Below are 14,012 nucleotides of genomic sequence, written 5' to 3' on the forward strand. Positions count from 1 at the left end.
ACATTTTCTCCGATTTGTTTTAAATTTACTACACTGTAGTTTCATCGCATGCCCCCTAGTCCTAGTATTTTTGGAAAGCGTGAACAGACGCTTCACATCCACCTGTTCCACTCCACTCATTATTTTATATACCTATCATGTCTCCCCTCAGCCGTCTCTTCTCCAAGCTGAATAGCCCTAGCCTCCTTAGTCTTTCTTCATAGGGAAGTCGTCCCATCCCCACTATCATTTTAGTCGCCCTTCGCTGCACCTTTTCCAATTCTACTATACCTTTCTTGAGATGCGGCGACCAGAATTGAACACAATACTCAAGGTGCAGTCGCACCATGGAGCTATATAACGGCATTATAACATCCTCATACCTGTTTTCCATACCTTTCCTAATAATACCCAACATTCTATTTGCTTTCCGAGCTGCAGCAGCACACTGAGCAGAAGGTTTCAGTGTATTATCGACGATGACACCCAGATCCCTTTCTTGGTCCGTAACTCCTAACGTGGAACCTTGCATGACATAGCTATACTACTACTACTACTATTACTACTATTTAGCATTTCTATAGCGCTACAAGGCATACGCAGCGCTGCACAAACATAGAAGAAAGACAGTCCCTGCTCAAAGAGCTTACAATCTAATAGACAAAAAATAAATAAAGTAAGCAAATCAAATCAATCAATCTGAACGGGAAGGAAGAGAGGAGGGTAGGTGGAGGCGAGTGGTTACAAGTGGTTACGAGTCAAAAGCAATGCCAAAGAGGTGGGCTTTCAGTCTAGACCCAAAGGTGGCCAAGGATGGGGCAAGACGCAGGGGCTCAGGAAGTCCACTCCAGGCGTAGGGTGCAGCGAGACAAAAGGCGCGAAGTCCGGAGTTGGCAGTAGTGGAGAAGGGAACAGACAAGAAGGATCCATCCATGGAGCGGAGTGCACGGGAAGGGGTGTAGGGAAGGACGAGTGTGGAGAGACACTGGGGAGTAGCAGAGTGAATACATCTATAGGTTAGTAGAAGAAGTTTGAACAGGATGCGAAAACGGATAGGGAGCCAGTGAAGGGTCTTGAGGAGAGGGGTAGTATGAGTAAAGCGACCCTGGCGGAAGATGAGACGGGCAGCAGAGTTTTGAACCGACTGGAGAGGGGAGAGGTGACTAAGTGGGAGGCCAGCAAGAAGCAGATTGCAGTAGTCTAAACGAGAGGTGACAAGGGTGTGGACGAGGGTTTTGGTAGAGTGCTCGGAAAGAAAGGGGCGGATTTTACGGATGTTGTAAAGAAAGAAACGACAGGTTTTGGCGGTCTGCTGGATATGAGCAGGGAAGGAGAGAGAAGAGTCAAAGATGACCCCAAGGTTTCGAGCTGAGGAGACAGGGAGAATGAGAGAGCCATCAACAGAAATAGAAAACGGGGGGAGCGGGGAGGTGGGTTTGGGGGGGAAAATGAGAAGCTCGGTTTTGGTCATATTTAATTTCAGGTGGCGTTGAGACATCCAGGCAGCAATGTCAGACAAGCACGCTGAAACTTTGGTTTGGATGCAAGGTGAGATATCAGGGGTAGAAAGGTAGATTTGGGAGTCATCAGCATAGAGATGGTAGGAAAAGCCATGGGATGATAATATAATTCGGGTTCTTTTTTCCCGCATGCATCACCTTGCACTTGCTCACATTAAACGTCATCTGCCATTTAGCCACCCAGTCTCCCAGTCTCGTAAGTTCTTGGAGGAAAAGTCCATAGTTCGTTATTAAGATGAACATGGGGGAAGCCACTGCTTGCCCTGGGATTGGTAGCATGGGATTTTGCTACTAATTGGGTTTCTGCCAGGTACTTGTGATCTGGATTGGCCACTGTTAGATGTAGGATATCACACAAAAGCAAGGTGTGAAAATTGATCCACCTTCCCCAAATAATGCATGCACTTTCATTTGCTTTGGTTGGCTCTTGAAAGGCTATATATCACCCTAAAAATATGGGTGACTTTGGTTGTGGATGGTAAGTTCTCGTGGCATTTACTATCCATAAATTCTTGTATATACTGTACACTGGCTCCTATGCAGGTCCAAAATACCTGGGTAGAAAAATATTCACACTGTACCACACAAAGTTCTGTCTTTTTTTTAATACATTTTTTATTTGAAGTTTTTCCAACTTGAGTAAAGTGGTATGGTAGCCGTGTTAGTCCACTTTTAAAATGTGATAAATATAAATAAAACAAAACATAGGAAAGAAAATAAGATGATACCTTTTTATTGGACTAACATTTTTGATTAGCTTTCAAAGGTAACCCTTCAGATCGGAAACACAAATCTGAAGAAGGGTTACCTTTCAAAAAATAAAAATAAATGTATTAAGTCCAATAAAAAAAGGTATCTTATTTTCTTTTCTCTGTTTTGTTTCTATTTATTAAGTTTTTCCAAGAAATTCAGGAAACGTTTCCAGTTGAAAATTTGTTTGCAGACTGAGTTTCAAAATTCTTTTCTCAAAACCCAATTTTCAAAGTATTTTCAGTGCGTAAAAAATGGATTTTACTAGCATAAAGCAGCTGCCTGCAGATTAAAAACTTTCAAAGCAGCTGAAAACCCAAGAATTGTGGAGCAGCATGTCTACCTTTCCCCATATTGAGAGGAGACATTCGCAAGACTGTCTGTAGGTCAGGGGTCAGGCAAAATTCTACCTGCTCAAAAATCAGGTGTTATCTACTATAATAAAACTCACCCTCAACGTTCTGAGGACACTGACGTCAGTGAAGCCAAGCTCTGACTTCCTTCAAAAAGGTTCGAAGGTTCATGGTGGTGAAGCCACCAAAATCGCTCCGGGCAGAACAACGAAGGGGTTGGCAGGGAGGGAGGCAGGGGGTGGGAAATAGTTCCAGGCCCCGCCCTCGAGGGCGGAGCAATGGCAGAACAACGAAGGGGTTGGCAGGGAGGGAGGCAAGGAGGCGGGGGGAGGGTGGGAAATCGCTCTGGGCCCCGCCCTCGTGTCAAATGTCATGACGTTGGGGGCGGAGCAATGCCAGAACAACGAAGGGGTTGGCAGGGAGGGAGGCAGGGAGGTGGGGGGAGGGTGGGAAATCGCTCTGGGCCCCGCCCTCGCGTCAAATGTCATGATGTTGGGGGCAAAGCAATGCCAGAACAACGAAGGGGTTGGCCAGGGAGCGGGGGGGGGGTGTTGGCGACGAAAACCTTGCTAGGACTCGTTTCATTTGCTCTGAAACGGGCTTCTTTTACTAGTGTTACTTGATTCTTTTATTCCACAAATGACAAAATTGGTTCAATACAGATCACAAAACCAAGATCGCCAAAAAGTAATCCGGGAACTACAGGTGCAAGTGTCCACCCCAACCTTATACCTATGGCATCGTCAAAGTGCACACATTCCCTTTGCAAACTAAAACAAAGCCCAAGGGGAAGAAGTTCACATGATCTCTGTCCCACCAAGCAAGCCAAAACTGAGCCTTGATGACACAGAAAAGCCCCTCCTGCCCTTCACTCAATGATGTGCATAGCACAGATGTCTGAAGGAAAGAGTTGTACACTTTGCAGCCATTGAAAAGGTAGAACAGGGCAGTGGCGTAGCCAAGGGTGGGCTTGGGTGGGCCCAGGCCCACCCACTTTGGGTTCAGGCCCAGCCAGTAGCAGCATACCTATGATGTGGCTGGCAGGGATCCCCAAGCCCCACCAGCTGAAAACTCCCAACAAGTGTCCCTCCTGCATACCTTGTAAGTAGCAGATCTTTGCCTGCAGTGACATACATACTGCTCACATCGGCCCCACAGCCTTCCCTCTGATGTATTTCTGCCTAGGCGGAAACAGGAAGCTGCATCAGAAGGAAGGGTGTGGGGCCAACATAAGCAGTGTGTATTAGTTGCTGCTCGCTGCTGATGAAAATCTGCTATTTAAAAGGTATACGGGAGAGGGAGGATGTTTGAGAGACCATATGGCATGCAGGCAAGAGGAGAGACCAAATCACCCGTGGGACAGGGAGAGGTTCTTCTGCCCACCCATCTTATGCCCAGGCCCACCCAAAATTGGGTGTCTGGCTACGCCCCTGGAACAGGACTAGAGAGAGAAAAAAAACACAAGAGCAAGTAGAGGCAGCCCCCAGGGCCAGAGAGAGAGAGAAAGAGAAAGAAAACACAATACCTAGAGACAGCCCTCAAACCTAGAGAGAAAACACAAGAGTAGCTAGAGACAGGTCCCAGGAACAGACAAAAACAACAATAGTGAGACAGCCCCAAAACCTAGAGAGAGGGAAAATGCAAGAGTAACTAGAAATAGAAAATGCAAGAACAGCTAGTGAGAACCCCCAAGGCCTACAGAGAAAACATAAAAGTATCAAAGACAACTGATCAGAATAACTGCAAGAGACAGCTCACAGGACTAGAGGGCACACAGGGAAGCAGCTAGAGACAGCTCCGAGAGCTACAGAGCAGCCAGACTGCTGCTGGGCTCCAAAGACATGCTGGCCTAGAAACACAGATCACATGACAGAAGTTTTGGCTTTTATACAACAGGCGTGTGTCTGTTCCTTCTGCCAAGGGAAGATGCTGGGTGTTACAGTTCCTGCCCAACAGGCTGGCATAAGACTGCGCGCCACTCTCTGCCCGACTTCCCAAACTCTCGACATGACTAATACATCCTGAAGGTTTAAGGCTGAGAAAGCAGCCAGACATTTCCACTTTCCTTCCTTCTCCTCCCTGCTGCACCCTAATCCTCACTAAGAACAGTCACTCTGCAAAAATGTGCCTTTCGGCAAACGTGCAAGCTCTGATTGCCAGTTCAGTGCACTTATGCTTTATTCAGCTTAATATACCGCTTTTTATAGAAAACAGCAAAGCAGTGTACAAGTTAAAAATCAATTAATAAAAGGAAAGGAAAGGAACAGCAATTTCAATAGGATAGAAGACATAGGACAAACTAAGAACAAAACAGCAGCAAATAGCGAGAAATAGAAGAAAAATTAGGACAGTAGGTCAAAGGCAGAAGAAAAGAGGTAGGTTTCTAGAGCGTTCTTTAATTTAGAAAAAGGAAAACTCAAGAAGCAGCTGTTTTGTAAGTGAGTTCCAAAGAGATGGTGCCAGGTAGAACATGGCCGAGGAGCAACTTGACTCAAGATGATCTGAGGATACATTGGGAATGCGTAAACGACGATCACTGAGGAAACGAAGGGCATGTGTAAAGGATGATAACTGAAAACAAATAAGCTGGAAGTCCCATTACAGTGTTTTGTGAGTTAATGTGAGAATTTTATAATTTATTTGATAAGCTACTGGCAACCAGTGATGCTGTATCAGAAGGGGGGGGGAGGTAACATGATAACATGAACATAAGAATAGCCATACTGAGTCAGACCAATGGATCATCTAACCCAGTATCCTGCTTCCAACAGTGCCCCCCCCCCCCCCCCCTGACATCTCAACCTGGCTACACTTCTGGTCACAAGTACCCAATTAGTAGAAACATTCCATGCTACTAATCCCGGGCAATCAGTGGTTTCCCCATGTCCATCTCAATAACAGACTATGGACTTCTCCTCCAGGAACTTGTCCAAACCTTTTTTAAACACAGATACACTATTTATGCAGACACGGTCCGGCACTATATACAGTGGTGGAAATAAGTATTTGATCCCTTGCTGATTTTGTAAGTTTGCCCACTGACAAAGACATGAGCAGCCCATAATTGAAGGGTAGGTTATTGGTAACAGTGAGAGATAGCACATCACAAATTAAATCCGGAAAATCACATTGTGGAAAGTATATGAATTTATTTGCATTCTGCAGAGGGAAATAAGTATTTGATCCCCCACCAACCAGTAAGAGATCTGGCCCCTACAGACCAGGTAGATGCTCCAAATCAACTCGTTACCTGCATGACAGACAGCTGTCGGCAATGGTCACCTGTATGAAAGACACCTGTCCACAGACTCAGTGAATCAGTCAGACTCTAACCTCTACAAAATGGCCAAGAGCAAGGAGCTGTCTAAGGATGTCAGGGACAAGATCATACACCTGCACAAGGCTGGAATGGGCTACAAAACCATCAGTAAGACGCTGGGCGAGAAGGAGACAACTGTTGGTGCCATAGTAAGAAAATGGAAGAAGTACAAAATGACTGTCAATCGACAAAGATCTGGGGCTCCACGCAAAATCTCACCTCGTGGGGTATCCTTGATCATGAGGAAGGTTAGAAATCAGCCTACAACTACAAGGGGGGAACTTGTCAATGATCTCAAGGCAGCTGGGACCACTGTCACCACGAAAACCATTGGTAACACATTACGACATAACGGATTGCAATCCTGCAGTGCCCGCAAGGTCCCCCTGCTCCGGAAGGCACATGTGACGGCCCGTCTGAAGTTTGCCAGTGAACACCTGGATGATGCCGAGAGTGATTGGGAGAAGGTGCTGTGGTCAGATGAGACAAAAATTGAGCTCTTTGGCATGAACTCAACTCGCCGTGTTTGGAGGAAGAGAAATGCTGCCTATGACCCAAAGAACACCGTCCCCACTGTCAAGCATGGAGGTGGAAATGTTATGTTTTGGGGGTGTTTCTCTGCTAAGGGCACAGGACTACTTCACCGCATCAATGGGAGAATGGATGGGGCCATGTACCGTACAATTCTGAGTGACAACCTCCTTCCCTCCGCCAGGGCCTTAAAAATGGGTCGTGGCTGGGTCTTCCAGCACGACAATGACCCAAAACATACAGCCAAGGCAACAAAGGAGTGGCTCAGGAAGAAGCACATTAGGGTCATGGAGTGGCCTAGCCAGTCACCAGACCTTAATCCCATTGAAAACTTATGGAGGGAGCTGAAGCTGCGAGTTGCCAAGCGACAGCCCAGAACTCTTAATGATTTAGAGATGATCTGCAAAGAGGAGTGGACCAAAATTCCTCCTGACATGTGTGCAAACCTCATCATCAACTACAGAAGACGTCTGACCGCTGTGCTTGCCAACAAGGGTTTTGCCACCAAGTATTAGGTCTTGTTTGCCAGAGGGATTAAATACTTATTTCCCTCTGCAGAATGCAAATAAATTCATATACTTTCCACAATGTGATTTTCCGGATTTAATTTGTGATGTGCTATCTCTCACTGTTACCAATAACCTACCCTTCAATTATGGGCTGCTCATGTCTTTGTCAGTGGGCAAACTTACAAAATCAGCAAGGGATCAAATACTTATTTCCACCACTGTAACTCTTACCGTTCAGTAAATCCAGACTGCTCCAATTTGACCGTTCACTTGTCTACTAGATTGTAAGCTCTTTGAGCAGGGACTGTCCCTCTATGTAAATTGTACAGCGCTGCGTAACCCTAGTAGCGCTTTAGAAATGTTTAGTAGTAGTAGTACTATATACTCAGGTGGTGGCAGTTAAAAGAATGCTGACCACCACCAGCTGAATATCGACCACCCCAAAAACTATTTTCTCACATTTCTTCTAAGCTTCCCTCCCTATAGCGCCCAGTATGAAACCAGAACTCTGGGAAGACACCACAATATACCGCATATGCTTAACAACTGATCAACACATAGGAAACAGAAAATGACGGCACATAAAGACCATATGACATATACAGTCTAGACACCCATCTACACCAACTGCTCCCTCAGAGATCCTCTGTGCTTTTCTCAAGCTTTTCTGAATTCAGATACGGTCCTTGTCTCCACCACCTCCACCAGGAGGCTATTCCACACGTCCACCACCCATTCCATGAAGTAGAATTTCCTTAGGTTACTCCTGAGTCTGTCCCCTTTCACCTTCATCCTGTGCCCCTCAGTCCAGAGCTTTCTTTCAGTTAAAGAGCTCCACTTCCTGATAATTTATGCCACAGGGGTATTTAAATGTCTGTTATCATATCTCCCCTCTCCCACAGTATACATATTGAGATCTTTAAGTCTGTCCCCACACACTTTATGACAAGGACCATTGACCATTTTAGCCCTCTGAACTGACTCCATCCTGACTTTCTGAAGGTGCGGCCTCCAGAACTTCAAGTTCTCCTTTTCCACCTATTTGGCCAACTTAAAATCATCACATATGATCACCCACAAAATCCTTCTCTTCCTTCTTCCATAGAAGTATTTTACCATTCTGGGGTTTTTATTTCCCCAATACATTGATTGCCTAAGACCCCATCAGGGCAGGATAAATACCTGGCTCTTTACTTCAATCTCTAGGAGGGCAAAAGAAAGAAAGCCACACACACACCACCAATAAAAAAATATAGATCCTTTGGGAGAGAGAACTGAGAGTTTCACATAATGGCAGTGAGGCCACCCAGAACTCTCTCAAAATCCCTCAGGTCTTTTATTAAGAATGCATTAAGTTATAAATTAACTGATTACATCACAAATCATGGGACACAAACTTTGAAAAATCATTGGCTAGATTATATTCTGCTTACATCTGCAAATTTTATTTTATTTGTTGCATTTGTATCCCACATTTTCTCACCAATTTGCAGGCTCAATGTGGATTACATTATGCCGTAATGGCGATCGTCATTTCCGGACATAGAAATACAACTGGTATTGCATTAAGGTGCATAAATGGTAAAGAAGAATACGAGGAGGGGCATAATCGAACAAAAACGTCTATCTCCATGGGCGTTTATCTCCGAGAACGGGTCCGTGAAGGGGCGGACCGAACCGTATTTTCGAAAAAAATAGACATCCATGTTTTAGCCGACAATTTGTGAGCTGGGCATTTTTGTTTTTCAGCGATAATGGAAAATGAAAGCGCCCAGCTCAAAAATGAATAAATCCAAGGCATTTGTTCGTGGGAGGGGCCAGGATTCGTAGTGCACTGGTCCCCCTCACATGCCAGGACACCAACCGGGCACCTTAGGCGGCACTTTTACAAAAACAAAAAAAAAGGTAAAAGAGCTCACAGGTGCATAGCACCCTTCCCTTGTGTGTTGAGCCCCCCAAATCCCCCTCAAAACCCACTGCCCACAAGTCTACACCATTACTATAGCCCTAAGGGGTGAAGGGGGGCACCTACATGTGGGTACAGTGGGTTTGGGGGGGTTGGACGACTAACGCATTAAGCAGCACAATTGTAACAGGTAGGGGGGGGATGGGCCTGGGTCCACCTGCCTGAAGTCCACTGCACCCCCTAACAATTGCTCCAGTAACCTGCATACTGCTGCCAGGGAGGTGGGTATGACATTTGAGGGTGAAAAGAAAAAGTTGTGAAACATCATTTTTTGTGGTGGGAGGGGGTTAGTGACCACTGGGGGAGTCAGGGGAGGTCATCCCCGATTCCCTCTGGTGGTAATCTGGTCATTTAGGGCACTTTTTGGGGCCTTATTCGTGAAAAAACAGGGTCCAGGAAAAGTGCCCTAAATTCTAGCTACAAATGCATACTTTTTTCCCATTATCGGCGAAAGGCGCCCATCTCTGTTCGGGTGATAACCATGCCCCAGTCCCACCTTCACCACACCTCTGACACGCCCCCGTCAACTTTGTACGCTTCCGCGATGGAGTGCAGTTGAAAACGTCCAAGTTTGGCTTTCGATTATACCGCGTTATTCGTTTTTGTGAGATAAACGTCCATCTCCCGATTTAGGGCGGAACTTGGGCGTTTTTCTCGTTCGATTATAAGCAGGATAGTGGTATTGCCTTGAAGTTCCTAAATGATAGAGTGAATTATAGAATAAGTTAGACAATCAGCTATAGAAAGTTCATTTCCGGTATGTGAAATAAAGTGGTAGGGCGCATTGCGTAGCTTTCATTAGTAGCGCGTAGGTTATCAGTCTAGTGTGAAGATTTCGGTTTTGTCTAGCTCATGTAGAGTCTAGTTGTCTAGTATTTAGGATAGATCATTATGGTACGCTTTTTTGAACAGGTTGGTTTTCAGTAGTTTTCGGAAGATTGCTAGGACTTTGGTAGTGCGTTCCATAGTTGCATATTTCTGTAGGAGAAGATGAAGCATATGTGGATTTATATTTAATTCCTTTGCAGCTGGGATAGTGGAGATTAAAGAATGTACATGCTGATCTTTTTGTGTTCTTAGTTGGAATACAGGGGTTCAGGGTAGTTTCTAAAACTGCTAGTGGTTCCAGTAAATATCTAACATTTATAGCAATGCGGAACTATCATACATTATTCCATGCATCATCTGTATGCTCAGACATCTGCATGCATCTCATTCACTTCCCTGTTTTCTTCCAAACTTGTTTATGTCTAATAAAAGTTTCCTGCATCTGGTAAAGACAGCATTTAGTCATTTTCCATCTTATTTACTATACTAATGTTTAACCTCTAATATTCCTCTCTATGAATGGGGGGGGGGGGGGCATTATTTTCAAATATAACCTTATGTGCATGTTTTAGCATTAAATCTTAGCTGCCGGATTTTAGATCATTCTTCAGCTTAAGCTGGCATTTCATGCCTTTTACAAGAAACTCCTGAGGAATCAGTGCATTGATCACTATTTTAAAGTTGATGTCCCTCACCATGGACATCACACTCCTGATGCCGACATTTGATACTAAATCAATTTTGCCACACCGGATTCTTCTGCTTCCTTATTTGGCCTTCCTGGTGTCTCTGGACCTGGTTGTACTTTGTTTTTCCAGTTTGTGGTGGACAGCGCCCTGTCAAGTAACTTTATCTAGCACACAAACACCTAAATCTTAAGACACAGAGGAGCAGCGGTTTCTAAGAAACTCTAGCCTCATTTCTGTTCAAGGAGAGACAAGTCTCACTCTCATAGTCTTCTGAAGACCAAAAAGAAGTCACTGAATATTAATCAAGATCACTCTGATATACTCCTGAATATGCCATTTTCTCTCTCTCTCTCTGTGCCATAGACACCCAAATATAATAAGATGATATCATTCAAATAAATGCTGCTGAAAGAGAGATTCCAAAGCGTTGACCCTCATGCAGGGACACCAGGGCACCTACCAGCCTCTACCAGATTATTGGCCTTTATCATCATCTGAGAACAAGCCAGTGCACACCCCAGCTTACCTGAGGGTCAATTTTAATAAGTGCTATATCCGCCTTCTCATCCACATCGATGATCTTTGCCTCATATGTGGCCCCGTCCTTCAGCTCTACTTTCACTCTGTGCTTATTGGTGACCACGTGAGCGTTGGTGACAATGAGACCTTCCTCGGATACGACAAACCCTGAGCCACTGGCGGCCTGAATCTCCCTTTTGGAATATGGCAGCCTGCAAGAAACAAGAAAGGAATTACTCAACTGAAGGGAGAAAAAATGGCCTGCTCACCTCTATCCTCTTCGATCAGTGACAATGTTCACAGTATTACAGAATTTGACAGGAGTGTCTACAAGCAGAATAAAGCCTCCAGTTCATTTCACAGAGACATTTCTAAGTCCCTTTCAACCTAAGCTAGAACTGAATGGTGACCTACAGGTGAAGAGTTTTATAATACTGTCATAATCCTATCCCCAGTATACAGAATAGGTCATTCTAACCGAAACCCCCCTTCTTTACATACCTTTTGCATCATGTATACTGTTAACAACCCCTACCAGCCATACTCCTTACAATTATAATATTATTATTATTTGTTGTATTTGTATCCCACATTTTCCCACCTCTTTGCAGGCTCAATGTGGCTTACAATACATCATGAATGGTGGAAATACATAAGAAAAATATACATTTACTATTACAGAAGGAACTTGGGTAACATGATATTGATAAAAACATGATAGTAGTTTAACAAGCAAATATTGTAAGACAGTTCTGGAGATATGTATAGGAGTTCACATTTGTTGATCTTTGTGGTATGCCTTGTTAAAGAGATGGGTCTTCAGTAGTTTGCGGAAGGTAATTAGTTCATACATCGTTTTTAAGTTGCGCGGCAGCGCGTTCCAGAATTGTGTGCTCAAGTAGGAGAAGTTTGACGCATGCGTTAGCGGGATGATTTTTTAGCATTCCTGGGTGGTAAGTCTATCATTCTGTATCATATGCTGCTGATAACAACCCCCTTCTATGCCCCATGCCCCTTACACATCTCCGATAGCCTCTTCCTTTCCCCAACAAATCCCTCACACTCACACATATTGATAGCAAAGTCTCCCCTGTATTCCTATACATAATCAGGAAAAATATTCAGAAAGTCAGCTGTGGATAATGCAAAAAATGCATCTGTTTATCATAATGCTGACTATTAGCAGCCCTATCGTTTAAGCAGGGTCACTTAATATGCTCTTAATCTTAAGCAAATGTATTCAAACTAGAAAAGCCAGTTCTGCAGTCTCCTTCAATCGACAAATGTATCTGCATAGTAGCTGGACATCACTGCTATCAATACAAATATAGCCTAGCCCTTGAAATGCCGCCTCAGAGTAACCGATGGAACTTTGTAAGTCTAAGAGCTTTGAGAATGAGCCCCTAAATAAACCTCCAACAGCTCCACTACACAATGTGCCAATAATAATAAAATCAATAATAAAAATCTATTTCAGAATAAATTATATAGAGTGAAACATAAAAATATAAACAACAACAAAGACAAACCCTACAAGTGTCTGCATTGAAGTATGGTTCACCAATGTAGTGCTTCTCGATTCCAACCTCTCTCTGTAAGTCACAGTTTTTTCTTTTGCATCAGTTCTGATCACTCCGCTCACTCTTTGATCACGATACATTTCACTCATTAATCTTATCCCTGTTTATGACAAGACTAAATTACTGCAACCTCATTTATTTGGGGATTTCTAAGTCTCTGCTTAAGAGGCTCCAGACCTTGCAAAATACAGCCATCTGCCTCCTTTGTCACCTACAGAAATTCAACTACATCACATATGTTTTAAAGGACCATCATTGGTTTACCCATTGCATTTTGCATCCAGTTTAAACCCCTAATCCTGACCTTCAAAGCTTATCGTCAAGGCACACCATCTTATCTGTCAACGCTGTTCCCTACTCCCCAACGTGGGTCCTGAGCTCTGTCAACAACCACCGCTTGATTTTGCCAGGGTTCTGCCTGGCTCAAATGGAGATAACCCGTCATGGCGTCTTTTTCTTTCTTGCTTCTCACTTATGGAATTCTGTGCCCCTAACCCGTGCAAAGGAAATTCAAATCATCGCTCAAAGCCTGGCTGTTTCAGCAGGCCTGTGCATACGAGCGATGCTCGGCAGAACTGGGGTGCTAGTACCCGAGTAAGAGGACCTATTTTTGGTTATGTATGTTCTTGTGTGTCTGGGTTTCTTTCTTTTTTTATCTTTTATGTTTTCGTTTGTTAACCGCTTTGCCCTGTCTGACAGAGAAAGCAGTATATCAAGTCTTGAATAAATAAATAAATAAAAATCAAGGCAGAAAAGGAGCATTTACAAAATACGGAAGATCACAGAAGGAGGAACACAACCAAGAATACTGTACAAAGTGGAAAGAGGCAAAGAAAGAAGTCAGACTGCCAAAAGCAAAGATAGAAGTAAAAATGACTAAAGATATAGAGCAGGGTGACAAGATATTTTTCAGGGATATTGGGGAAAGGAAGATGTGGAATTACGAGACTCAAAGGTACTGAGAACCAATGTGCAGAAACTGAAAAGGGAAGAGCAGAAATGCTAGACAAATGCTTCTGTTCGGTCTAGAGAAGGTCACAGATGACACAAATACTGTACATATGAGGGAGGCATTAGATACTGTACTGTTTATAAATAGTTTGGAAAATTAATCTTGGACAAAGTCATGGCACTTGATCAAATACATCCTAGACCACTGAGAGAGCTCACAGAGGTATTGCTGGGTCAAGTCTTGCTATTGCTGCTTTGAATGTAGTTGCAAAAAAACCACGGACAGGCAGTATATCAAGTCAAATTTCCCTTTCCCTGTTTGTAGATTCTACATGGAATATTGCTACTATTTGAGATTCTACATGGAATGTTGCTATTCCACTAGCAACATTCCATGTAGAAGTCGGCCCTTGCAGATCAGCAATGCGACCGCGCAGGCTTCTGTTTCTGTGAGTCTGACGTCCTGCACGTACGTCAGACTCACAGAAACAGAAGCCTGTGCGGCCGCAAGGGCAGGC

At 44.1% G+C, this 14,012-nt stretch overlaps 1 protein-coding gene across 1 annotated transcript in view; it reads right to left on the reverse strand.

Moving 5' to 3' along the window:
- Positions 1-14,012, reverse strand: part of HTRA1 (HtrA serine peptidase 1) — a gene marked incomplete at its 5' end in the record, with an annotated part of 125,746 nt that overhangs the window by 88,506 nt on the left and 23,228 nt on the right. The window contains one exon of the mRNA XM_030204704.1: positions 10,971-11,175. Within this exon, the coding sequence (XP_030060564.1) occupies positions 10,971-11,175 (205 nt within the window). The remainder of the gene's footprint in view (positions 1-10,970; positions 11,176-14,012) is intronic.

Source organism: Microcaecilia unicolor, chromosome 5 (assembly GCF_901765095.1).
Source record: "Microcaecilia unicolor chromosome 5, aMicUni1.1, whole genome shotgun sequence".
NCBI classification, from domain to species: domain Eukaryota; kingdom Metazoa; phylum Chordata; class Amphibia; order Gymnophiona; family Siphonopidae; genus Microcaecilia; species Microcaecilia unicolor.